The sequence below is a fragment of the Rhodamnia argentea genome, chromosome 2 (assembly GCF_020921035.1).
Source record: "Rhodamnia argentea isolate NSW1041297 chromosome 2, ASM2092103v1, whole genome shotgun sequence".
In the NCBI taxonomy this organism is placed as follows: domain Eukaryota; kingdom Viridiplantae; phylum Streptophyta; class Magnoliopsida; order Myrtales; family Myrtaceae; genus Rhodamnia; species Rhodamnia argentea.
The window spans coordinates 27,098,107-27,124,688 of record NC_063151.1 but is presented as its reverse complement, the minus strand read 5'-3'; the positions used below and the strand labels follow the sequence as shown (position 1 = coordinate 27,124,688).

Here is a 26,582-nt window from a genome sequence, read left to right as displayed (position 1 = left end):
AAAAAAAAGATTTCCTCTTCTAAATTATCAAAAATCCTAGACGTATTATACAACGACTAATTCAGTCATGAGCCTTTCAATTTTGCCAATTTAGTCTAAATATTTTGAAAATTTATCAATATAGTTATTTCAATCAATTATTCAAATAATATGTTTAAAATTAATTTGACAAAATTTCAAAAAGTTTAAAATTAAATTAATACGATTGAAAGATTTATGACTAAATTAAAAGATTATCAGAAATTTTAAAAATAAAATTGACATAATTAAAAGGTTTAAAATTAAATTAAAAAAATTATTAAAAGATTTATAACTTTTGGGATAATTATCCCCTTCGTAAGTCATAACTAGTCAATCCACAATCATGAGACGAGCTATGGTGCCTTGACACTAGTACTTAGCTGAAAAATTTTTTATCTTGCAACTTATCGATCGCAGTTGAAGCCATAAGCAAAGAGTATTTCCAATTATTCTAAACTAACAGTACTTTTTCTAAGATAAAACCGCTCTCATACGAATCGTGTCACGGCATATTAAAAGCCTATTAACCTCATGAATCATGTTATTCAAGATTTATTTGACTAATGGTGCTAAACTTATTTACAATAAATAACCGGGAAAAATCTTAAAAAATCCCCAACTATGTGCACAATTAAAAACTTCATAAAATCTCTAGACTTTTCAAATAAGAAAGAAAATGTTAAAATTTCTTGAGTACATATTGCAAAATTAAAGGTGAAAGATCACTGCACATACAACGAGATAGCCGTGCGAAAATCCCGCACGTCTAAAACAAACTCGGTTAGATACTTTTCATGCGCGCAACAAATTTCAAATAAGGTTAATTCAAGGCAAGTGAGCAGCCAAGTATTCATCGGCCGACGTAGTCATACGCTTGGATTTATTATGTATGATGAAGTTTATGGAGGTATTTCAGAACAAAATTGAGTCCGAAAAAGAGGAATCAATCGGGTTTCACTTTGAGGGCGTTTTTGAAATTGTCTCTTCAAATTGGGAAAAGATCGAACTCGTGCGTGCTATTTTCCTTATAAATGAAAATTATAATACCGACAATAAAAGTAGTATTAATAATAATTCTAATTATTATTATAAATATTGTTTCCTTGAGCCACAGGTAAAAAGCCGAAAGCCGCCGCCGTCCCCAAGAGGTCGCTAGATTCTTATTCCTCCCACCACCGCCAGGATCGCCGCCTCCACTTCTCTCTCTCTCTCTCTCTAGCTCGGGGAAGAAATCCGAAACCCTAAATTTGGGAGCTTTACGTCCAGCTGAGAAAATGTCCTTCCGGAGCTCCGATCGCAATTCCGAATCACCCGAGCACCGCGAGCAAGACCGCCTCTATAACCCCTACAAGGAACTCCAAGTCCCGATCCAAAACCTCTACAAGCTTCCCACCTCCCCGGAGTTCCTCTTCGCCGAGGAGTCCCTCCACCAACGCCGCTCCTGGGGCGAGAACCTCACATTCTACACCGGCATCGGCTACCTATCCGGCTCCATCGCCGGCGCCTCCTACGGCCTCGTCCCCGGCGTCAAGGCCATCGAGCCCTCCGACACCATCAAGCTCAAGGTCAATCGGTTGCTCAACGCCTCGGGTCACTCCGGCCGCACTTGGGGGAACCGGCTGGGAGTGATTGGCCTGATGTACGCGGGCCTGGAGAGCGCGATCGTGGCGGTGAGAGACGAGGATGATCTGTGGAGTAGCGTTGGGGCGGGGCTCGGGACGGGGGCGATTTATAGGGCGGCCAGGGGCGTAAGGTCGGCCGCAGTGGCTGGCGCTGTTGGCGGGTTGGCGGCGGCCGCAGCAGTTGCTGGGAAGCATGCGGTGAAGCGATACTTGCCGATCTAGGGTTTTGAGTGTGAGTTTGCTATGCCTTTGTTATGTGAGCAAGTCATGGATGTTTTATTGAGTTAGTGAATCATTGGTGCACGAAAGTTGGTTGCTGAATTCTATTATTAGTTAAAGAGTTACTATACTTTTCATCTGGGTAGTATGGGGGTATGCATTTTTGTTTTTGTACCAGAGAAGTGTATCAATCTTTGCACAATTCCAATTCCAATAACTGAGATTGGATTTGTACGCGGTCTGGAACTGGCTCTCCATATGCTCTCCATATATGCTCGTAGGACTTGAAACATGTTGAGCCTGATCTTCTTGGTTGCGAGCGACCTCTATTTCAGTCAATGTAATTTTACCTAAACATTTTAAGGAAATAATGGCTTCACTTTGTGCAAAAGGACCACGATTTAATTGAATGTAGTTGTTTAGATGATGTGATGTACAAAATGCTAGCAGCCGTTTGTAAGGATGAACCAAAAGAGATTGTTGTCTCTCTAGCGAAAATTTGATGATGGCATCAATGCTTTTGACCGTACCATTAGATTTCGATTTCTTATGGTACTACAGCCAGTACATTCCTTTTAACTAGTTTATAGTTCTGCCTTGTTGAGAATTTGCCGGATGTTGTACCTGATATTCAATTCCTTCAAAATTGCTAAGGCATGCTGTCAGTGTGCGATAGATGATGGTATCAAACATTACAGTCCGCCCTGTGTGGAGGTTTAAAGATTGGTTTACAATAGTGACTTATAAATCGATATAGTAGTGTTGCTTGAATATGACCGGCATAAGTGCTCAAATGGCGAAATGCCGCATCATGTTGTCTGACATCCGTAGCATTTTTTTCCACCTATATAACATATTGGGTTTTGTGTGTGTTAGATATTCATCCCTGATCGTGATGCTCTGCATATTGTAGATGCATGCGCACATCATTTTGTATTCGAGATGTAGACTGTCCTTTGGTGCCAAATTCGCTCCAGATCCAAAGGCATCCATTTGCTAGGCATTCTGGCATAACATTATTGGACAAGAAGTGGAGAAGGAGAAGATATACATCATTATGGGAGGAAGGAACAGGAAATGATGAAGAGCTGGAGCCTGTACTTATTAGCAATATCGATCACTTTTTTTCTTTTGATTTTTACTTTCGGCTTCCAAAATATTTATTAAATCTTTCTGTTGAACATAGCGAAACACCATTTTGTACTCTACAATGAGCAGGCACTGCTTCCCATCCTATAGAATCTGGTAGACATTTGGAGTCTCTGTTAATCTCGAATTTGCTCCTGTTGAATCTATTGCAGCTGTTGCCATGTTAGCGTAGAATTGACAACGGGATATTATATTCAGAAGGCATTCGGCCTGACAATGTGTGAAATTATTGAAAGCAGTTACATGAGCATGGCACGCTCGATGCTAAGGGTTGACATAATACTCCGAATTGCCATTGCGCAAATCTAGTGAAAAGGTCGACTTGTTGCGGATCGATTTTCCTTCCAATGAATAGCAGTCATTAGTCAAAGCAGACGTATGCTGTGTTCTAGACTAAATCAGAGTTTATAAGTCTGGCTTATCCTAGAATTACTTCTTAAGTGAGAACCACTAGCGAGATTCTCGTCAGAACTACTTTGATCATAATTGTCTTCTCAGTTCGATCAATGTGAAAACCAGAAAGTTCCTACTCTTCAAAAGCAAAGGCCAATGTTTGGTTAATTTGATGGCAGATTTACCCAGATTACCAGCTCAGTTTATCCCCGGTACAAGCCTTTAAGAAGCGCTGTAGATCCACAGGATCATGAGCTTCTGGTATAAATCTGGTTCGAAATTAAATAATTGTCTCAACTGGGGACATCCCATTGATAGAGCTCAAAGTATTGTGCCCTACACTGGTTCACTACCTGATACTGGATTTGGATATGCAAAACCCAGCTGTCTCCTTACCCAAGAGTAATATCTTAACAAATTTGAGCAATTAACCAATCGAAAGAGAGAGCAATGTACCATGGGGACAGCAAAGACAAAAATGACTGGCCTCATATTACTCCCCATCCAAGGGATTATTACTCAGTAAAAACAAATCAAAACTCAGTGACGGCTTTTCCTTGCCTCAACCTCGACTTTATTCGAGAGCAAAAGGGGCCTCTAACTATATAGAAAACACAAACCGGGAGGAACTGAGTGATACAACGGGCAATCGGGACTCGAACTCAGGAGAACAATTCGAAACAATGACACCCCTCATCCTTATCTGCCATCTCAAAAGAATATGTAGAAGGGAAAAACAGTGATCAAGATTTAAAGCAGCATGGACTCAGGATTTTCAATGTAGCCCTTGAATGCTTTCAACCACTCAGCTCCAATAGCACCTGTGTAGAAGGCCAAATTAACATAGTGAGGACGTACAATAACCACGAAAAAGGTGTTCCAAACTCAGACATGTTGCGGCTGTAGATTTAAAGATTGAGCACAAATCTAACTACAGCCCGCAGATATGCATTTTTTTTGTGAGGCTTGGTGCCTGTGTGAAGTACTTACCATCAATAACACGATGATCACAACTTAGAGTCACTGCCATGAAGGACGCAGACTCATATACACCAGGGCTTGAGCCGGGTACAACCCTCTTCTCAGCTACGCAAAATCAGAGTTTCACTGTCAGAACGACTAACTATAGTTTACCCAAAGGAAAATTATAAAGGGCCTATCTTACCAGACCCCACAGCAAGAATGCCGGACTGAGGTGGATTTATGATGGCACAGAATTGCTTGATACCAAATGGTCCACCCAAGTTGGATACTGTAAATGTTCCTCCCTGGAAAATGAAAAATGCATGTATTTTGACAAAATAGATCAAGAAACAATCAAACTGCGACCATTAACCACCACTAGCCAAGAAAAAATCATTAAAATGCTTGCCTCATAATCTTCTGGCTTCAAGCTGTTGTCCTTGGCCTTCTGGGCCACATGTTTGACCTCTTCTGCAATCTTAGAGAGGCCTTTCTTGTCTGCATCCTGCAAAATTACCAATGACACAAATTTATGTTGAAGTCAGTTTCGAACTTACACGGTAACTATGGAAAGGTGATATATCCTATATTACAAATGACTGCTCACCCTTATAACAGGGACATATAGCCCATTATCTGTTTGCACCGCTACGTTTATATTGACATTGTGATACCTGAAGCAATATGAGAAGAGATATTATACCATAAACTACAAAAACTAAGGTTAACTTGAGGTCCATGAACTTACTGACGGATGTAATCATCGGTCCATGAACTATTGCACTGTGGGACTTTACGAAGAGCCAGTGCAGCAGCCTGGTAAAAACGCACTCTCAATCCATAGTAACAGTTAAAAATCAATTGAGACAGTTTCAAACGTGGCATCTCACAAGCAAATTGTGTGAGAGGCACACATGTGCCTCTCTCAGAATTTGCAGGTAAATAGGACAGTCTACAGCTTAAGGGGGTAAGTAGAGCATCTAGGATATTAACCAACAAGGGGCAGACTAATTTAACATCCTTCCTAGTTTGTCAAAAGCTTCAATACCTTAATGACAAGATCATTCACAGATATCCTCTTTCCACCCAAGCTCTCTTGCAATGAGTTCAGTTGACCACGCAAGCTGCAGGAGAGCGATGATTTAGCTTTAGATGAAACAATAGAAGTCTCTACAGTAATTGATCGCCAGGTTATACTCACTTCATAAGTTTGTCAACACATATATCCACAGTCAAATAGTAATGAGGGATAGTTTGCTTCGAGAATAGCAAGCGTGAAGCTGTGATCTGTCATAATACATTGAAATTAATAGAATCATAATCTCAAAAGGATTGGTTGAAATAGAAATAGTTCGGGCAAAAGGAAGATATCATTATTAAAGTTCCCAGGGGTTAAGGCAGGGTCTGAAAGCAACAAAGCATAGACGGCCATCAGGCCATAAGCTTGCCATATCGCAATGACGATGTAAAAGATGAGTGCCTGTATATTACCTTCCTTATTTGAGAATGTGGAATGTCTGTGTAGTCCAAACCTGGAGCAGTAGTAAACTTCTGCTTAGAAGCTGCAGCGGGAACTTCCATCCTACCAGAAGCTGCATTATAAAGGAAAATGTCAGTAAGCCACCCCATAATGCAGCTAAAACACCCAGAAACAAAAATAAGACGTGCACTATAAAAGATCAGTGCTTTTGAACACTCCAGAATTTAAAAAAAAAAAATTTATAACATAAACCAAACTAATGAATGAGGAAACATCTCTGCTTTACCCAAGTAATCTTCTATATCGGCCTTCACGATAAGACCATCAGGACCAGTTCCTTTGATGCTTGAAAGAGGAATCTGAATTGATAAAGAAGAAAATGAGGTGACAGATATGCTTAAACACACATCAAGTTGAAAAACTAGTTCTACCCACTGACTTTGTGATCTTCAGCCATTTTTCTTGCGATAGGGCTAGCGAAAATTCGGTCCTCAGAACCAATTGAACTTGGCTGGGAAACTTTTGGCTCTGGAGCTTTAGGAGGCTCTTCAATTACTTCTTTTTTGGGTGTGGAAGGCTCAGATTTATCTGCAGGAACCTTGTCCCCTGAAGTTGGAGTGTAATCTTTGAACTTCTCAATGTCCTCCTCATCTTCGACAGTGATAGCAATAACCTAGATGAAAAGGCATAAAAGAATAAATGATACATAAAAACGGGTCGCTAAAGATATATTTACATAAGTTTCATGAGTAACTGCTAAGAATATTATTCATAAGCATCTCCGCACAAAAGATTTTAGCAGAGTTGTAGCATAAATGACAAGGACTTGTAAAATAAAAGCAATACCTCACCGACTTTAATTTCTTTTGATCCATCTCCTTTAATTATCTTAGCAAGATAACCTTCCTCCATGCATTCCATCTCGACTGTAGCTTTGTCCTTTAATACCAGCACGTGTCAATTTTAAAACAAAGGCAAAGCACAAATGTCTTAACTATTTGACAGATACCAGAAAAGTAGTAGCTCATGAGACATACAGTTTCCACTTCACAAAGTACTTCACCAGGAGACATCTTGTCACCTTCCTTTTTTAACCACCTTGCAATGTTTCCCTGAATTTGATTAAAAAAGACAAATAAATTGTTAGGATTGGACAGCATGCTTAAATGTATGTGAGATTGCAATAAATGCCGATGAATAACAAGAATCCATGCCTCGGTCATTGTAGGTGAGAGAGAAGGCATCCCAATTTCTTGGTGTGATGGAAGTCCTGAAAATTGTTGCCTAAAATTGTTACTGAATGAAACATCACATGATAAAGCAAGAATTTCGGCAATGTTCCAAATAAATACAGAGTTTATACATACTGAACTGCTCATGACTCCATAGAATCAGTTACTTCAAAGTACAAAGAAAAAGAGCAAAATCTTGCAAATGACAGAAGTGCCAAAATTGCTTGGCTAACAGTTGAAAGTTCAAGAACATAAATTAGAGAAGGAAGCCACGAGGACATCTTTCAAGGTTGCCTGACAAGTACAAGGTGCCACAGGCAAGTGTAATTCATTATCGAACAATTGAACCTTACAAAAATCGCAGAACTACATTGGTGATTGGATTTGAAAAACATAAAACACCAACATAAATAAACAATAAAACAACCATAAACTAAAATCATCTGCGTGGCAAAAATTATGACTTGCACCCAAAGTAATGAGCAGAATCCACACATACGTACTTGTGTTTATACAACAATATAGATTATATTCCAAAAAGCCATGAACTGTCGGAGAGAAGCAAAGTTCTAGAAATCATTGTGTTATTACCCGAGTCAGAAGAAAAACCCCTCTTCAGATGCACATTTGACCTGATACAGCAAAACAATATATACCAATTTTTGACAACTTGGAGAGGAGATTGTAGTTGAAAATTCAATTCATTTCCATGAGTCTTGGATATAAGAGAATGGAATGACATACAAGGAGGAATTGTAGGTCTGCAGTGATAGAGCTGGTGAATTCCCCAGTTTCTTTGCCATCATCCAGTGCATATTGCTCTTCAACGTGGCTGGCGATGACATCTACAGGATCATGATGGTTAGTCATTTCCATGTTTAAACAGAAGCAAGTACTTAAAAGGAAAAATATTCCGGAAGGAGATTAGTGGATGATGGTAATGAAGTTGAAAGATGACTAAGCCAGTGACAGCTTGATAGAGGGGTTTGTCAAAGGAAATTTCCGGATAATGGAAAGATTAATTAGCGTTGGCCCATCAATAAAAGCTAAGAAGGGGCTAACTTACCATCCCATCATTAACAGACTTGGAAAAACACTGCTTTTCCGCAGGTACGTAGCCATGATGACGGGTTCTTAAAGCATCTGAAAAACAAGATCTTTTGATTAATAAATCACAGGATCCAAAAGTTTGGGAAAATTTCCCTTCCCTTTTCCTTCCCCCACCCTCTCTGAAAGAAGCAATTGACAACAAACAGCCAAAATTTAACAGGACCTCGGGATAAGGAAACTCTTTCAGGCAAGTGTGTAAGGAAATCTTAAATTTTATCAACACACTGATTACCATTACCTGTAGATCACTACTTTTTCTAGTGTAAATCTAAAAAGTACTAAAGCAAGCTACTTCCTCTATGTTTAATCAGAAAATTTTCTTCCCAATCTTAAAAGAAAACTTTTTACCTCAAAATCATTTTGTCCAACTATCATAAGCATGCTGATCATAAACAACCATATGATGAGGTCATATATATGATTTCTCAAAGTTCAGAATCGATAAGCAATCAAAGCAGAATACAGAGGCAGATATGGAGGTTGATTTGAACACTATAAAAAGAGTGAGTGCTATGCTGGACAAAATATAGGCCTTTACTCACATTACAAAGACGTGAAATATCCATACGATGTGACACTTCTCTTCCATTTAATGATGGACACTAGTCGGGACTAACCACCAATACTATTGTGAGCCCACTGACAGACATGAGAATCTATTGGTGCATGCTACAATCATGAATCTAACCAACAAGAACGAGGTTCACATGCATCTATCTACTATTTTATAAAGGGACCCCATTTAGAGAGGAAAGCAATGTGGTACATGTGCAATTGCACCATATCTATCATACTCTATAGTGAAGACTTTTAAATATCAACCATTGAAAAGGTAAAATCAGAAATATTACCAAGATGAGCAACGACAACAGTTCTAGAACTATACTCAGGCATATTTTACAATATGAAAACCAACCAAAATAAGATCAACCAGTCGAAACACATATATCATCTAAAACATACTGCGATGCTTTACTTTCCTCCAGATTTTGAAACAGGTCTTTGCCAATCTGTCTGAAGATCTTTTTTGGAGCAGATATTCACAGTATGTCGAAACACATATATCATCTAAAACATAGTGTGATGCTTTACTTTTTTCCAGATTTTGAAACAGATCTTTGCCAATCTGTCTGAAGATCTTTTTTGGAGCAGATATTCACAGTATACCCACAACTATGCAAGGCTAATATAAAACATCAATTGAGGGGGTCGTATATGGAAATGGTTCAAATGACTAGCTGCTCTAAACTGATTAAATTGACTACATACCATCTCTTTTACTGGAAACTGTATGAGAACTGTTTGATGTCCAACGAACAAAAAAGGCATGCTCTTGCCTTAGTAGTGCCGAGACATTTCGTAACTGCACAAATCAAGATTTCGTGAGGAGTTCAACGTGTGTAGAACTTTGAAATTTAAAACGACAAGTACCAGATATCACATGTCAGGATAATTAGCTAACACGAAGTTAAAAACTATAGCATAACAAAGGAATAGAAATACAGGTAGAGAAGACAACCCTTACACTAAGAAAGTAACCAAACAAAATGGGAAAAAAAGTAACAAGCTCGATGAAAATATATTTCAGGTTTTCAATCCCATTTCATCGGACATGTCAAGGACACAGAAAGCTTCATGATGGGGCTGCCCGTAAGCCAAAAAAGGCTTTCACCAAGCAATTACCGAGCTCTACATATAAGCTCAAACCAATAGTCAAGCCAAAGAAATCGCCACACGACGGCATTGAACTAAGATCCCCGGCAAGATGTGAACAGGACCTGCCGAAGCCAATTTCGCACCCACTTCATCAAGAGACAATTTAGCGAAAATCAAAGAACATGAAATTAACTTCCACGAACTAGCGACGAGGATATCATCATCGAGAGTGAAACCAGTCCAACAACAAAATAAACAGCGAAATTCGCATCGAAAGCAAGAGCAAATCGAGATATCCGTAATTGGCTCTCCATCATCTGGTTTATCAGTCAGGAAATAAAAAAAAACGAACAATAAATCGCGCACAGAACACGAACAGCATGCAATCAAACAATTCACCGAAAAGCAACGAAACAAACACCATTGGCACCTCACCTTTCTCGAGTGGTTGATGACGCGAGAAGCGCAAGTCATTTTGGTTTCCCCTCGCTGGAACCTCCGAAGCAAAGAGATCTACGGCGCCAGAAAGCTGAACGGAGGAGCTCGAACGTGCTCGCAAATCCACAGATGATTGAGAATGGTGTGCAGGAATCGAATCGCTGTAGGATTTTAGGGTTTCAAGTCAAACACGACGTTGATGGAGATGGCAGTACCACACTGACTTTGATCATTTGCTATTTCTTTCCCCGTTTCCAGCTCTCCTTTGCCATTTTTAACTTTCGGGAGTTTTAAAAATCTTTATTTCTTTTTCCCTCGATTTAATGTTTTACAGTTGCTCAGGAAAGCCGCGAAGAGAATAGTCACGTGCGTAAAGAAATCTGGCCCGTTCGTGTGGGCCTGAGATGGTGTCGTTTTTGGAAGGTGTAGGGTCCAGATGGTAAAAGTGGGGAAGGCATGATATGGGTTGACAGCCGAATTTTTGGGTCGATCTAGGTTTCGACTGAAACTTGTTTCCGCGAAATCGATTTTTCAATTTTTGAAACTTGAAAACTATTTAGTGTTTTCAATTTCAACCGAGGAGCTGACTAAATTTTTTTTTGTTTCATCCTTAGTTAAGCAATATGAAAGTGAACTCGATAACAAAAATCCCAATTTATTAATAATAACAATCCAAAAAGAAAAGCACATAAAAGAAAATAAATAATAAAAATATTCCAAACATGTAGCATAGCATAAAACGTAAATCGTAGAACTTCAGTCCTCAATCATCCATGAAATCAAAAAATATAACAAACATATTTCATCACTTAATAATAATTTAAAAATAAAATTACTACAAATTAAATTAACATAATGTTTAGAAAATCTCACCATATATTTTCATTCCAATTCAAATTGTAAACTTTATTTGGCGATGATAAGTTCATCGGCTCCCCGTTCAGTTCTTCAGTTCTCAAGTCCTAGTTCTCGGTTCAATTCTTACTTCGGAACCAGGAATAGAACTGCACCATATTTGTTCTACCTTTTTCAAAACCAAAGTAGTTCCTACGGCCAATAGGTCCATTTTTTGGTTTTACTTTGAACCCACGCTCATCCCTTTTTTTTTTTGGTCTCACTCCTCTCTTTTATGTACATATGTGTGCAGTGCTCGCAGAGATCAAATCCCGAACCCGATACTCTCCAACTTACCTCCCAATCCCTTTACCAATGGAGTCGTATGCCTGATGGTTGCACACCCCTAATTGGCAACTACAATTGTGGGTTGACTAGGAAATTTTATTAAGGTCAATTTTCTTCATAAAAAAACCAGGTGAGAGGTGCCCAATGACGGCAACCCCAGGCCGGAGGGTAACCATCTGGCTTGTGTTTTTGGTTTTGTTTATTTTTTTTATGGGAAAACACCATAAAAAATCATAAATTATGTCCACTGTGACACATTTACTTTTTTTTATGAGAAAACACCAGAAAAAATCATAAACTATGCCTACTGTGACACATTTACCATCAACTTTTTTTTGTGATACTAAAAACCCCAAACTTGTACCCATATGACATATTTATCCTAAACATTTTTTTATGACACAAAAAGTCCCAAACTTATACGAATGTGACATATTTACCCCCAATTATCTTTTTGTGACACAAAAAATCATAAACTTATAGGCATGTGACACATTTACCTCAAATATTGAGGTAAATGTGTCATACGAATACAAGTTTAGTGTTTTTAGTATCATAAAAAAAAATTATGGTAAATGTGTCACATTGATATAAGTTTGGGATAAATATATCACATGGATAAAACTTTGGAACTTTTTGTGTCACAAAAAAATGTTTAAAGTAAATGTGTCACACTAGGCATGATTTAGGGTTTTTGATGGCTTTTTCCTGTTTTTAAAATTTTTTTAATTTACAAAAAAGGGAAAAAAAAAATAAAGAGAAAAAGGAAGAAAAAATCAAAATACTAAATGACGAAAATACCCTTGAGGCGAGGCTTTTTCTGACATTATATTGCCACTTCAAGTCCTTATTTGAAACAAGATTAACTTTGGATCCTTATTTAAAAAGTGAGGGCACTTCGGATCCTTATTTATAAATTTTCCGTAACAAAAATCCCCATTCATCAATACCAACAATCCATTAAGGATTAACACATAAAATAAAATTAAAAATTAAAAAATTAAAACACGTAACATATAACATAAATTATAGGACTTCAGTCCTCAATCATCCATGAAATCAAAAGAAACAAGAAATATACTTAATCACTCAATAATAAATGAAAACTAAAATTGTCATTAATTAAACTAAAATAACTATTAAAAAACTTCACCATATATATTCATTCCACTTCAACTCGTAAACTCTATCCGACAATGATAATCTTCTCATTAATCCAATCCAAAGTTGAAAAAAGGGGGATTAAATAAAACATCCTCTCATTGGATATACAATGGAATTAAAATACAAAAAGTTATATACATTACTTACAGTATATAATCTACGGTTCATCATTTTTCGATCCGATTTTTCGTCCTTGGTTCTCGATCCAGTTTTTACCCGGAAATCGATAATCGAACCGCACCATACCAATTTCGCTTTTTTTTTGGGGAATTGTAACCGTGGGAACTTGGGACCGGATTAGTTCCTATGGGCGGTTCAGTCCGGTTCCCGATCTCACCGCTTCATTTATTTGAAAAAGAGGCTTGCTCTCTACATATTTTTAATGGAAAATGTCCAATTATCTTCCTTCCGTTGGAGCTCTTATAAGTTCGTTTTTCAAATGTAAATTAAAGTGGTAAAATTGACCAAATAAAAATATTCAAAAGGTAAAAAAAAAAAATTGATTACCCACATTCTCTGAAGAAATTGTACTTGGTTAAAAAATTATTTTGATTGTTCTTATAGTGCAATCAACCTTATCCTTGTCCTCTACATGAACAATTAGTTTACTCTTATTTTATTTGTGCAATGGTAAATACATGTTTATTCTTGACAAAAATAGCAAAACATACCTACAATGTTTTCTTTTTATAAAAGAACTTATATAGTAGTAAAAGGAAAATTAACACGGATTTTTTTTTTCCATTTCATTGTGCTGTTGAAGTCATAAAAGCATATGATGTTGCACAAGGAACAAAAACCAATCACGAACGCTACGCACGTGCGTGAAAACCAGTTGTTAGATCATAATTTCATTGTTTAAATCACGAGCGAAATGTAATGACTATTAAACTTAGATGCCAAAAAATTATATGAACCGTGTCAAAATTTCATTTCATTCGATACATTTGAAGCTTTAATTTTACAAACAATACTGAGCATTTAGGTCCTTTGAAATAGAAAAAGGACACGTGCTTGTTAATCTGGAGCCAAACTCCAAACATTCGGAAAACCAATTACTTCAGGCATGGAAAAACGTTGTGCATGCATGGTGCATGCAAGAAAGCTTCACAAACTTCTTCGCTTTGAAAGAAATGTGGAACGACGACGGAGCCTGTGTTTGCGGAGCCACATGCCCGTAAAATTTTGGCGAAATCCGGATCAAATAGGGCGCGGGAATTCGAGGAGACCCAAGACTTTCCAAGAGTCATCCGCTTCGTTTCTCGCCCCTTTTCACTTCACCCGAAGTCTGTCACATCCCGATTTCTGGGTCCGCAACAATCCTACCAAAACACCTCAGGCCAAAATAGGCGACGTTCCGGACATGTCATCGACCCATTATTTTTTATCTTTTATTAACGTATGCGGATCGTGTAATTTCCCCAAACAAATATAAAGTCTATAGGAATAGAAAAGTATGATGTCAAACAAACAATCACATCAATTAACAACACAACGATCGTTTTTATCTAATTATTTTGTTAATCTTAGGAAGTACGTACATACAAGCTCTACCTCGGGGCCACTTTTTACAGTCCTCAAAAATACCAATTCGGGGTTGGGGATTAACACTACTCCATGCTACTCAAAAAGGAGCCACGCTCACTTCTAGCTTCCCACGCCTAAGACACGAAAAATGGTTAACAACAATTAGTGAGTGTCGCGACCCTCCTCGAATCGGAATGTGAGGAAGAGGGCTAATGGGTCGCCCTCCCGGCCCGGTTGCGCGTGGACCTTCGGACGCGGGCCTCTCCCAAGGCCCATTACCCAAATCGCAACGGAGGATAACATCGTGGTCGACCTTTCGGTGTGGTCTAGTGGCATGTGCTATGTGTGCATGCTAACGGAGTCGCCACCAATCGTTTTGTGGAAGGTACGATTGGAAACCTTATCGAATAGTTGGGAGTTTCTATTCGATTCTGCGAAAACCAGAGAAGTGGGTTCGGGGACTTAGTTACGCCAACTATCGGAGTTGGCGCCCTTTCGGTACCTAAATTGATTGAATTTTCTAACCTCGGATTTCATGCATATGAGTGGGGTACGAATCCTAAATCTAGGAATTCATGCAAATGGGAGTGACTATCCTACCAATCACAATCAATTAAAAGTAAATGCGCAAATCAAGGAATCTATAACGTGCGGATAAATCACATCAAATCAGCGTGGCATTCCTAGTATAGCCCTATTGGCTTAGAGAAAGGGGTATTCAAAGCATAGGAGAGGAACAGGAGTGATTTGGAAGCGATTCACCCATGAAGGGCAAAATCGTAATTTTGAGAAAATTTGGGGACGATTTGCCGAAAAGGGGCAAAATCGTCATTTCAGAAAAAATTCAGAGTGAGAAATGTTGAAAATAGGATTGGCCACCTAAACTGACCCATTTCCTAATTTTCGACATTTTTTGGAAGTCCACGAGAATTTTTGGAGACAAATTACCCCTAAAGGGTAAAATTGTCATTTTTGGAAAGATCGGGAGGAGAAATCTCGAAAATAGGATTGGCCAGTTGATTGTGGCCATTCCTCAATTTTTGAGAATTTTTGGAATTTTTGGGAATTTTCTACAATTTTTCCTAATTTTTTTGGATTTTCTAATGATTTTTTTTTAATTAATAATTGGACCGGGTCAGCCCGGTCAACGGACCGGGTCAGCCCGGTCCACGGACCGGTCCGCACGGTCCGGACCCACGCCCGGACCGGCGTTCCCCAAAACGGCGCCGTTTCGCAATTTGGCGCCCGAGTTTTCAAAATTGCCGCCTAAAAATCCATCGACGCTTAGGATTGTGCCACGTGGCGCGACGACGACGGCCGGATCCGTTGACTGGAATCGACGGCTCAGATTGAATGGAAGCTTAATCTCCACCGTTCAAACCAAATACCAAGATCGACGGTTCAGATCAAATAGCGAGATTAAATCTCAACCGTCCGATCTAGCCCTTTTTTAATTTCTGAAAATGATTTTATTTATTACTTGAATTTCCGAAAATTTGATCCAACGATCAGAATGGTGACGCGTGGCCAAACCTGGGCCACGCGATCACAAAATATTTTTTTTATTTTTTCGAAAAATGGAATATATTTGAAAAATGATTTTTATTTTTCAAAAATTCGGGATCCCGACACGTGGCCTATCTTAGGCCGTCGGATCATTTTTTATTTGTTATAACAAAATACCGACGTGGTTGCCACGTGGCCGCCACGTCGGCGACACGTAAGCGTTGACCAGGTCAACTCTCGTTGACCGGTCAACGCTTCGCCGTAGAAGATGACCGGTGCCGGCGACTTTACCGGCGCCTCGCCGGAAGTCGCATTTCGGCGTCAAAACCGAATCGGAAATACAATATCTTCGCACCAAACGATTTCCTGTCGATTTCTTGTTCACATATACCTGATTCAATCTGAGAATCCACTTGATCTAACCTAAAGTCGACCCTGCACAGGATCGGCCACCGAGTGACGTCCGACGAAAACGCCAGAATGTCGCCGAAAACACCGAGACAGATTCTAAACTACACAAAAATGCTTCGGTTTGATAGCAAACTGAATCAACTCAACCTCAGAACCAACATATTAAAGATTCAGAAGAAAAAGAAGGTCTGCAACTGACTTATATGAACACGTGCAGTAGCAGACGTTCACCTGACCCGATCTCCTGATATTCACAATTGAGGCCCAAACTAAATAACCAAACACCATCCATGGAGGTCAGGTTCACTTACCTGGAGTGCCAATGGTTTTGATTTTGTTCGAAACGAGCGATTTAGCTCGCATCCAATCCAGAAGAGTTGAGGGATGGACTCGGGAGTTTTAAGCCAAATCAATGCAGAGCAAACGCATGGGCGAGTTCAGTGTATGGTCGAGAACGATTGAAAACCAAAGAAATCAAAGAAAACACCTCGAAGCTACGAATCTGCCATTAATGAAGTTCTACGAAGCTCGAGTGCGACTTTTACCTTTTTTCGCGAATGAAGTTTCAACTTCGAGAGGTTCGGCTATCCTTCGAGGTCGCAGAAAACTTCACCCGATGATCTCCCCAGCTTGCAATCGTCTGGGGAATGGAGTCTCCGCTCTGAAGTTCGTCGTCGAGGTTTAACAATGGCTGTCCTTCCCCTTTGCGATTACTCCTCTCTCTCTATTCTTCTCTGAAATCTCCCCCCCTTCGTTCTGTTCCCCTCCTTCTCTTCGTCTTTTTTTTTTCCCTGTACCGAAAATCCCCTCCTCCTGAATCTGAATGCTCTCCCCTGTTTGCGAGCCCCTTTTTTTCTTTTGTTCATCCTCGTGCTCCTCTAACTGCCTCTCCTTCTAGAAGCCTCCCGAAGATTCTTGTTCGTTGAAGATAGCCGTTCGAAAAACGGCCTTGCCCTCTCTAATTTGCGCCGGTGGACACTTGGGGAAGACAATGAACAGTACCGGGTCACCGGGTCGGATCCGCCCGACCCGGCAGACCCGGTTCCTGCAAAGAAAGGCCAAATCGAAGTAACAATTGACATTTTTTTGCGAAATTGATGTCGCAAATCGCTTCCCCATCATGGATTACCTCTGAAAATGAGATTTTCGTGAAAAATACCCCATGAATTGAGTGAAAACCCCAAATTTTGAGTAAGATCCGAAATTGATTTTTACAAAATTGGGGTCTTTAATGAAAGAATTAACCTCAATTGAGCCTACCGTTAGATTCAGAAGGTGGAAAATTATAGGATAGGGGTCATGGGGTTCCATGGGTGTCTCTCAATGAAATTTAATTTTGAATTTGGCCTTCTAGGGACTAAAATGAAAGAATTTTTTGTGCAATTAAGTCCCTAATGCCAAAATCGAGCAAATTAAGGCGCAATTGGATCAGAATGTGAAATGGGATACTAGAGAATCATGTCACAAGCTTAATAGTGAAGAAAGAAAAATAAAATGACCTCAAATGGTATTTTTATGCCTAATTTGTGGGGTGCATTTGTGAAGGAGCACACAAATCCAAAAAGGAATTTTCAAACTTTAAGAGGTCAAAATGAAAAGGAAATTAAAATAAAAATACTGACTATTTTTCTGTATTTTTGTGACCTCGAATGGTATTTTTCTGGATTTTTTGGGTATTTTCCTATTTTCTGAAAATATCAAAAAATGCGAAAAATATGAAAAATTATTTTTTGTTCAAAAATGGTTCCTTGAGCTTGGCCAAGGCTACCAAAGTTGATTTTGCAATTTTTTAATTTTTTGTGAATTTTTTATGAATTTTTTATGAATTTTCAAAAATAAATCGAAAAATGATTGATTAAAAATCGAGTGTCAACAATGAGATATAGGCTTAAGTGCACCCCAAATGCCATAAGTTGTGCACGACGCTCACTTTAGTGCCAAAACTTTCAAATCGATCACTTTAGTGCTAAGTTTTTGTAACTTCGATCATTTAAGTGCCAACTTCTTTTAAAAACAATCACTTTAGTGCCGGAGCTAACGTGGCTTGCCGAAAATTCAACACGTGGTATTTTTTATTAATATTTGAGATGACGTGGCTCAGTGAATTTAACACTAAAGTGATCGTTTTTTAAAAACATTGGCACTTAAATAATCGTTTTTAAAAAAAGTTGGCACTTAAGTGATCGTTTTGAAAGTTTTGGCACTGAAGTGATCGAAGTTACAAAAACTTAGCACTAAAGTGATCGATTTGAAAGTTTTGGCGCTAAAGTGAGCGCCGTACACAACTTATGGTACTTGGGGTGTACTTAAGCCGTGAGATATAAAATCTCCGTGAGTCAACGCCTAAGTCCGAGTAGAACATTAACTCGCTCAAGGCGGCCTAAACATGCAAGATAATATCGATAGCGGATCAATAGCGTGCGACTCATGCCACGCTATAACTACCACATGACCAAGTACAATATCATAGTGAATCATCAATTACATGCAAACTTACTCCACCATGGGCCACACGACGAACAATGCATATCATAACGACCAATAACATATAAATCAAGGCACTTAACCGAAACACTCATCACCGTCTCATACACAATGCATCACGTGTTCCGGTTATTAGAGGCCATCGGGCCCAGCGCACACGACTAGTGTGGCTTAACACTACGACCGACAGTGTTTAACACTACGACCGGCATGACCAGGTTTCGTCCTTTACTTCCGGCGACGGCGTCCAATAGTCCGTAAGATTCGTACGACCGGCATGACACGGAACTACCGAAAATCCCTGTAGGGGTGTCGGTCATTCACAAGCTGCAACCAGCGTCTAATAAGTTATGTTATTCCGTACGACCGGCACGGTACGAACTTACTAGGAAATCGTACGACCGGCATAGTATGATCTCATCATATAACCACACCAGCACACTGGACAATCAAGCCAATTCTTACCTTTGCATTTAATTCAACACACTCATAAACAATTGTGCTCAAAACTTGGCTCGAGGCCATTTTATGCTCAAAATTCAGTCCACACGTGGCCACATAGATATACATATCATCCACAAGATTTTGCAACCATAAATAGGGTGATCACTCACATCAATCCAGATAAGTAGCAGCCATTATACAATTACCCAATAATAATACAATAACCGCCCAATAATAATAATAATAATAATAATAATCGTACAATAATAATTAATTAAGGCAAATAATTATTCTGTTCACATTTAATTAATTCGACTCGATTAACTATTCCGGACTTCCATTAATAATACCAAAATATTTAACTGACGGCTTCACACAAGTAATTCGATCGCATGTAATTAAATTACCGCTACCCAGCTAAATAATCTAATCAATAGTTAATAATATTAAATCTATCCTTAAACACAGTTAATTCCCTATTCAGAGTTTAGGGGTTAACTCACAACTCCTACATTCGATATCAAGTCGGATTCTCGGATGATTACAAGCTCCCGTATCCGATCGAGTCCACGTGCGACTTTGGGTTGGCTCAACCTTGGGTCGGAACTGCAGCGGCAACGAGGCAACTATGGGTGCGCATGGTAACACTTCAGATTAACTTCTCAACTTCTGACCGGAAGTTGATTTCTCAACTTCTCCTTTAAAGCAGAAGATGATTTTTCTACTTTTACTTCATATTAACCTCTGATCAGAAAAATTCATTTGATTATGGTTGAAAATTTCTACTTCTAGAACATTATTAACAAAATCTTCGACGACCGGCGACGGGCGGGTGGCGGGCGGGCGGCGATGGGCGGTCGGTGGAGGTCAATGTGATCGAAGAAGTGATTCTAAGGTGGAAAAGTAAAAAAAAATTACTTCTCAAAGTTGGCAAAAAATCTTGTCAGAAATTGAAAATCCAACAAGAAGTCAATTTTTTTATCAAACGGATTTCTACTTTTGCAAGGTTTTTACCAAACGGATTTCCCTGCCAGATTGACTTCTAGCAGAGAAATCCAAAAATAGAAGTGATTTCATGCACACCCTATACGGTGGCTGAACAAAGATAAGGTTCGAGTTTAGGGGTTGCGGGTCAGAATTTCGGTTCGGGTGATTCGGGTCCAAAGGTCTCGGGTCAGTCGGCTTGGCATCGGGTCAGCACAATCTCGGGTTAGTAACGCAGCGGCTGGTCGGGCGGAACCACAGCGGCTTCGGAGGGTTGTGGTGGCATTGGGACAACGAACGAAGGCGTCAAGTCTTGCGAGCTCCAAACCTGAGGTTCTCGGGTTTGGACAGGGGGCTCGGTCAGTACTGTTCACGACATGGATGGTGTCGGGTCAGTGAACCAAGGCCAAACAGTGGCGTCGGGGGCTGAGTAAAAGCGTTGGGGAGGCTGAGCAGCTTCGGGTGGCACTGAACAGGGGATGATGGAGTCGGATAGGGTGTCGGGTGGTCTCGGGTTCACTGGTTAGCAGCCATCTTGAGGTGTCGGGGCTCCAGGTGGCTTCAAGAGGCGTCGGACAGAGCCGGGGGCCCACTGGGCACGTCGTTAGAGCCTCGGGTGAGGCACGACTTGCAGTCTGAGATGGCGCGACGGTAGAGCAGGGGCTCGGGTGAAAGCGTGACGTCGTCGGGATGCGGCGAGGTCGAGTGAAAGTGGTCGAGGACAGAGCACGGCGGCGCGAGCCGCGTTGGCTCTCAGTCCCTGAGATCCCACGAGTCCAAGATGGAGCGACGCCGTTGGGGTGGAGGCTGGCGCGGCGCCGAGCGGCGGAGGCAACGACTGGAGGTTGGTGCGTCGCGACGGCGAAGGCCGGAGGCGGCTGGGCAGTGAGACCGTCGTTGGTGGTCGTTGGTGGGGGCTGGTTCAAGCGAAACAGAAAGAAAAGAAGAGGAACAAAGAAGCAAAGCGAAGAAGAAGAAGAGAAACAGTGCAGCAGGGGGGGTTTCTGTCGCGTCACCACGCAAGAAGAAGAAGAAAGAACAAGGAAGAAAATGATGCAGAAGGAAGATGGGATTGTGGTGGGGTCGCGTCAACGGCAAAGAGAGAGAGAGAGAGGGTATAACGTGGGGCCAAAACTTGGGGGAGTAGGGGGGCTGTTGCGCTGACATTAGAAGAAAGAAGAAGGAACGTAAAGGAGAAGTAGCATAAAGAAAGAGAGAGGGTGAGAGAGAGAAACGTGCAGGAGGGGTAAACTTGGGGCAAAAGATGGTGATGTCAGCAAGGGTGTTGTCAGCATGGGGATGATGAGGTTGAGCGGCCGAAATGCTGGGTGAAGGAAACATTCGACTGATTTAAAAGAATGGAGCTCACAAATTCAAAACCAAATAAAATCTAGAGGCATTTTGATAAATTGGTAAAATGGATACTGATAGTCATTTGGCTCTATCGACTGAGGGTAAAATTGAAATTTTCGCATTTAGAGTTCCAATAAAATTAAATTTGTGCTCGACGAGTCTATAGTATTACGAATCAAAATTTGACTATTCAAACTTGACTTTTTGGACGGACGTTTCGGAACGATCAATCATCGTCTCTTAAATCTTCAAAATCCAAATTTATTTTCCACACTGAAATTTATAATTTTCTTATAGAGATAGGAATTTCATGACGTCACAAAGTCACTCACCGATCGTCGTTTCAAATGCTCGTCGCAAACGGGAGTGGTTCGCAAGTATTAAAGCTGCTCGCTTCTTCATATTTGTTCTGTCAGTCTCTCGTTGCTTGAAACTCTCGGTCATATTTTTCAATCTTCGACGAGGAAGCAAGGACTTTTTTTTTATTTTACAATTTTTATGGCTTCTGAGACGGGTCTGAGAATGAGCAAAGCATGGTTGGTCATGGATTCTACTGAAGGCGCAAATGCTGGTTCTAGCAGGAGGAAAGACGAGCCCAGTGACCTGACTGATGTTATCTTCTCTTGGTCTCTTCAAGACATCTTCAATATCAATCTCTTCAGGGACAAGGTTCTCTTTTCTCAATCTCTTTCCTTTCTTGCTTTTTCCCTTTTTTTTCTCCTGCTATTGGGTTGTTCGGATCGTGCTTGTTGGTACTATTATCAGTACAAGTTTAATGGGTGTCAGGTCGAAATTCTTTAAATGATGTTAGTTCTTCGCTCTTCGGCGATGGGTTTCTTTTGTGAGCCTTGTTATGTATAGCTGGACTATTGTCCAGTGGAGAAGGACCTTGCTCTATGTCTCTACGTGGGGAAGTTATTGGCTATATGATGTCCTATCCTTGTGACATTGATGTGGCAGACGACTGAGTCTGCTCGATCCTATGGAGCGAAGAAGGTTGGTCGTGTTTGATTTTGAATACACCCGTTTTGTAGGTGGAGAGCATCCCAGAGTCATTTCAATCTGTTGAGCAATACCTTGCTTCTTTTATCTTTCCTTTGCTGGAGGAAACACGAGCGGGACTCTGTTCAAGTATGCAGAATGTACGTAGGCTGCCTTTCGCGAAAGTCACTGGGTTTGTTGAAGGCGAGAAGAATGCTTACCATGTCAAAGTGGATTACTGGAGAAACAAGTCCAGTAACCGTGGCAAGGAACCTTACAAAACTTCCCCTGGGGATGTTTTGATGCTAACTAATGCTAAGCCAGATACCATTCCCAGCTTAGAAACGTTTGCAGGAAGATGGGCATTTGCATCAGTTGCTGCGGTGGTGGAAGACGACGACGGGGACGCTCGAACATCAACGAAGTTCAAAGTCAAGGCATTACTTGGCGACGAAACGAATGATGTTCACAACTGCAAGTCCATGTTTGCAGTTTATCTGATGAATGCAGTCACTAACGATAGGATATGGAATGGGCTACACAGATTTTGGAATTTGAAGATTGTAAAGGAAGTTCTACGTACAGATTCAGTGGTAAGGATTTTCTCTACTTATTTTCGCCGTACAGTCAGTGGTGAAACGTATTATTGCCGCAATAAAACTTCATCCTGATTATAAAAAAACTTCATTCTCTCTTGAGTTAGCCTTCTATTTCTCCAAAGAGTCGAAAGAAAATCACAACAAAGTTCAATGCTGCAGTAATATAACCAAGATTCAGTGACAGACCCTGCTTATACATCGCACAATCATTTGTTCTCAATGTTTGAGCAGGCTGTACAAGGATGCAACAAAATCAATAAATTTCATGGTTTCTAACTTTTACTTAGGTTATCAGGGTGTCGATTTTCAAAAGGATATGTGTTTGTTTGCAGGCTGAGAAAGATTGCAATCTCTGTATTGCTCATAGTCTTGGCTCCGGACATGAGAGTCTTAATAAGAACTTGTTTGGTAGTCTGAATGAATCCCAGACAAAAGCAGTTCTGGCTTGTCTTGATACCATCAAGTGCCAACACAGGTCAACTGTGGAAATGATACAGGGTCCTCCGGGGACAGGGAAGACCAAAACTGTCGCGGCTCTGCTCTTTACTCTCTTGAAAAGGAAACACAGAACCCTTGTTTGTGCTCCGACAAATGTTGCCATCAGGGAATTGGCATCTCGTGTTTTGCAGCTGGTGAAACAATCGAGTTGCACAACTAGTGGGGAAAGCTTGATGTGTAACTTAGGAGACATGCTATGTATTGGGAACAAGGAGCGGATGAAAGTAGATTCAGATATGGAGGAAATATACTTGAATCATCGCGTTAATTGTATTGCGGAGTGCTTTTCCGTAGTCACTGGTTGGCGGCGTTGTCTAACTTCCATGATCGATACTCTCGATGACTGTGTCCTCGGATACCACATTTTACTGGACAGGGAGTGCAATATCATATGGAAGCATAATGGTAACGATCTAGGGAGCAAATGTAGAAGCAGCAAAAACGAATCCAAACCTGAATTTAAGTCATTTGTGGATTTTTTCAAGCACAGATTCAAGTCAAGTGCAGAGTCTCTCCGGAGATGCTTCTCTATCTTATGCACCCATATATCCAAAAGTTACCTTCTTGAACAAAATTTCCAGGACATTAAGTCACTTCTCATCTTACTTGATTCTTTTGAAATTCTACTATACAGAGAGAAGTTGGATTCCGGAAAGTTGAAGGAAGCATTTTCGTCATGCCCATCTTCATTCAAAACTTGCACAGATACACTATATACATCGTTGTCCATGAAGAGACGTGATTGCCTCTCTGTTTTGCAAAGTCTCAATACGTCTCTCGGAAGGCTAAACCTTCCAACATTTACGAGTAAGAGCATGATAGCGGAGTTCTGTCATCAAGCGGCTTCCTTGATTTTCTGCACTGTCTCTAGCTCGTATAAGCTATGCTCCAAGGAAATGGAGCCCGTCAGTTTATTGGTGATCGATGAGGCTGCACAGTTGAAAGAATGCGAGTCAATGATTCCGCTCCAACTGCGAGGTGTCAGGCATGCAGTTTTAGTGGGAGATGAATGTCAGTTGCCTGCTATGGTTGAAAGCAAGGTATGTTACAGCTGAATCTTTGTCTGGCATGAAAGGACTTATGCTTAATCGACCTTTAAGTTTTTGAATTGTTTTTGTTTCTATAGCTTTCTTACAAGGCTGGCTTTGGAAGGAGTCTATTCGAAAGATTGAGTTCTCTGGGTCATCCCAGACAACTTCTCAATGTCCAGCACAGAATGCATCCAGCGATCAGTCGCTTCCCAATATCAACCTTTTACAAAAATCAAATTCTGGACGGGCCGAATGTTACTGGCAAAAGCTACAGCAAATGTCATTTGCAGTGGCCAATGTTTGGCCCCTACTCCTTCATAGATATTTCTAATGGGAGAGAAGAAGTTGGGGATGATGGACGTAGCCTTAGAAACTATGTTGAGGTAGGAGTTGTCTCGGCGATTTTGAAGAATCTATATGAAGGTACGCTGTGAGAGAATTTTGCCAGTTCATATTCTTTCTTGCCAAAATAGCATAAATTCATGCAAATAACCACTATATCTTTCGAATAGACTACCATGCCACGTTTAATTGTTTTGTCTTCGTTTTTCTGCAGCATGCAAGTCTTCAGGAGAAGATCTAAGTGTCGGCGTGATATCTCCATATGGAGCTCAGGTTGCTGCAATACAACAGGAGATTGGAAAAGGATACGAAAACATCGAAGGCTTTACAGTGAAAGTGAGGTCAGTGGATGGGTTCCAAGGGGGTGAAGAGGACGTCATAATAGTATCCACCGTGAGATCAAACCCTCACGGTTCGATTGGGTTCGTTTCGGATGCCAAGAGAACCAATGTCACTCTTACCAGGGCAAGGTAGTCTCTTCTATTCCTGCTTAACTGGGCAATCTATATTTCGCCATAATATGCTATCTACAATCCCTTCTTCTTGCTGCCTCTGTGTAGATACTCTCTCTGGATTTTGGGGAACGAGAGAACGCTGACGAGAAGTAAATCTGTATGGGAAGCTTTGGTTCATGATGCTAAGATCCGTGGGTGTTTCTTCAGCGTTGATGATGTTAAGGCCGCTTTGGATGGGAGGAATAATCGGCTCGATGATCCGGTTGATGGAAGTGGTGTGCTATCTAGAAATGAGAGGTGGAGGGTAAATGGCTTTCAGGATGCTAAGAGCCGAGGATGTTCCTCCAGGACCGATGAAGTTAAAGCCATTTCGGGTGGGAAGAAAAAGAATGTTCGGCTCGATGATCCGCGAGATGGCTATAGTGTCCTATTTAGAAATGCTCGTCAGGATGCTAAGAGCCGAGGATGTTCCTCCGGGACTGATGAAGTTAAAGCCATTTCAGATGGGAAGAAAGAGGATATTCGGCTCGATGATCCGCGCGATGGCATTGGTGTCCTATTTAAAAATGCTCGGTGGAGGGTAAAGAACTCTGCGCGGTGGTTTTCTTTGCTATATTTGTCGGTTCAATATGAACATTTGACTTCTGCAGAATCGATGACAATACCTTTTCTTGTCGGCTATTTGTCTCCGTAGGTTTTGTTCGGCGACAACTTTGTGAAGTCTTTCCGAAAACTGTCGTCGCTTGCGACCCGGATGGCAATCTTGAACCTCTTATCCAAACTTGCTGGTGGCTGGAGACCTGAGAAGAGTAATGTGGGTTTATTCCCTAAAGCCTCTTGTCATATGGTGAAGCAATTCGAGGTCGAAGGTCTCCACGTGCTGTGCACTGTGGATGTACTGAAGGAACTGAGATACATCCAAATCCTGAAGATTTGGGATGTATTGCCCTTAAGGGATGCAATGAGACTGGCTGAACGTCTCGGCATCGAGTTCAAAGCGTATACAGACGATTTCATTGGTCGCTGCAGCGAGAAATGTATGGAAGGGTAAGTCTCATCTTTCTCCCCTAACTTACAGATCGAAAACTTATCAAATTGTTCATATGATTCACTTTCCTGGCCGAATGACCTCGAGAACCGACTTGCATTGATCTTTTTTTGAACTAATCTTACTCGCGCATGTCGCATCCGTCGTATAGGGATCAGGTAGTTCCGAAGACATGGGATTCTTCTGATGGTATTGCCCGTTTCCGTGGTACCGGGGTTGATATTTCGAATCCGGGGAGCGAGCGAGAGCTTGCTTTCGATGAGATTCCCACCCGTCGTCATCCTGTGTAG

At 40.7% G+C, this 26,582-nt stretch overlaps 3 protein-coding genes across 5 annotated transcripts; 2 read left to right on the top strand and 1 right to left on the bottom strand.

Moving 5' to 3' along the window:
• Positions 1–1,162: 1,162 nt before the first annotated feature.
• LOC115737590 (mitochondrial import inner membrane translocase subunit TIM23-1-like) lies at positions 1,163–3,274 on the top strand. Of its 2 annotated transcripts, none has more exons than XM_030669779.1 (2): positions 1,163–1,875; positions 2,780–3,274. In XM_030669779.1, the coding sequence occupies exon 1, from the start codon at positions 1,296–1,298 to the stop codon at positions 1,863–1,865; it is 570 nt and encodes a 189-aa protein (XP_030525639.1). In that variant the 5' UTR covers positions 1,163–1,295; the 3' UTR covers positions 1,866–1,875; positions 2,780–3,274. The 2 variants fall into 2 exon arrangements, with proteins under 2 accessions (XP_030525639.1, XP_030525638.1); XM_030669778.1 differs by having other exon boundaries at positions 2,776–3,274.
• A 599-nt stretch (positions 3,275–3,873) lies between these two features.
• Positions 3,874–10,537, bottom strand: LOC115737490 (dihydrolipoyllysine-residue acetyltransferase component 2 of pyruvate dehydrogenase complex, mitochondrial). 2 transcript variants are annotated; one of them, XM_030669631.2, is made up of 19 exons: positions 10,281–10,537; positions 9,459–9,552; positions 8,146–8,222; positions 7,824–7,924; positions 7,671–7,711; positions 7,062–7,117; positions 6,885–6,959; positions 6,694–6,786; positions 6,287–6,520; positions 6,134–6,206; positions 5,859–5,959; positions 5,569–5,654; positions 5,416–5,491; positions 5,116–5,183; positions 4,975–5,041; positions 4,777–4,872; positions 4,570–4,672; positions 4,395–4,490; positions 3,874–4,225 (listed from the first exon to the last, which is right to left on the bottom strand). In XM_030669631.2, the coding sequence occupies exons 1-19, from the start codon at positions 10,317–10,319 to the stop codon at positions 4,155–4,157; spliced, it is 1,647 nt and encodes a 548-aa protein (XP_030525491.1). In that variant the 5' UTR covers positions 10,320–10,537; the 3' UTR covers positions 3,874–4,154. The 2 variants fall into 2 exon arrangements, with proteins under 2 accessions (XP_030525491.1, XP_030525492.1); XM_030669632.2 differs by having other exon boundaries at positions 8,146–8,219.
• A 12,600-nt stretch (positions 10,538–23,137) lies between these two features.
• LOC125313693 lies at positions 23,138–26,582 on the top strand. Its single transcript, XM_048273520.1, has 7 exons — positions 23,138–23,152; positions 23,251–24,456; positions 24,543–24,870; positions 25,004–25,259; positions 25,350–25,824; positions 25,939–26,291; positions 26,444–26,582. The coding sequence occupies exons 1-7, from the start codon at positions 23,138–23,140 to the stop codon at positions 26,580–26,582; spliced, it is 2,772 nt and encodes a 923-aa protein (XP_048129477.1).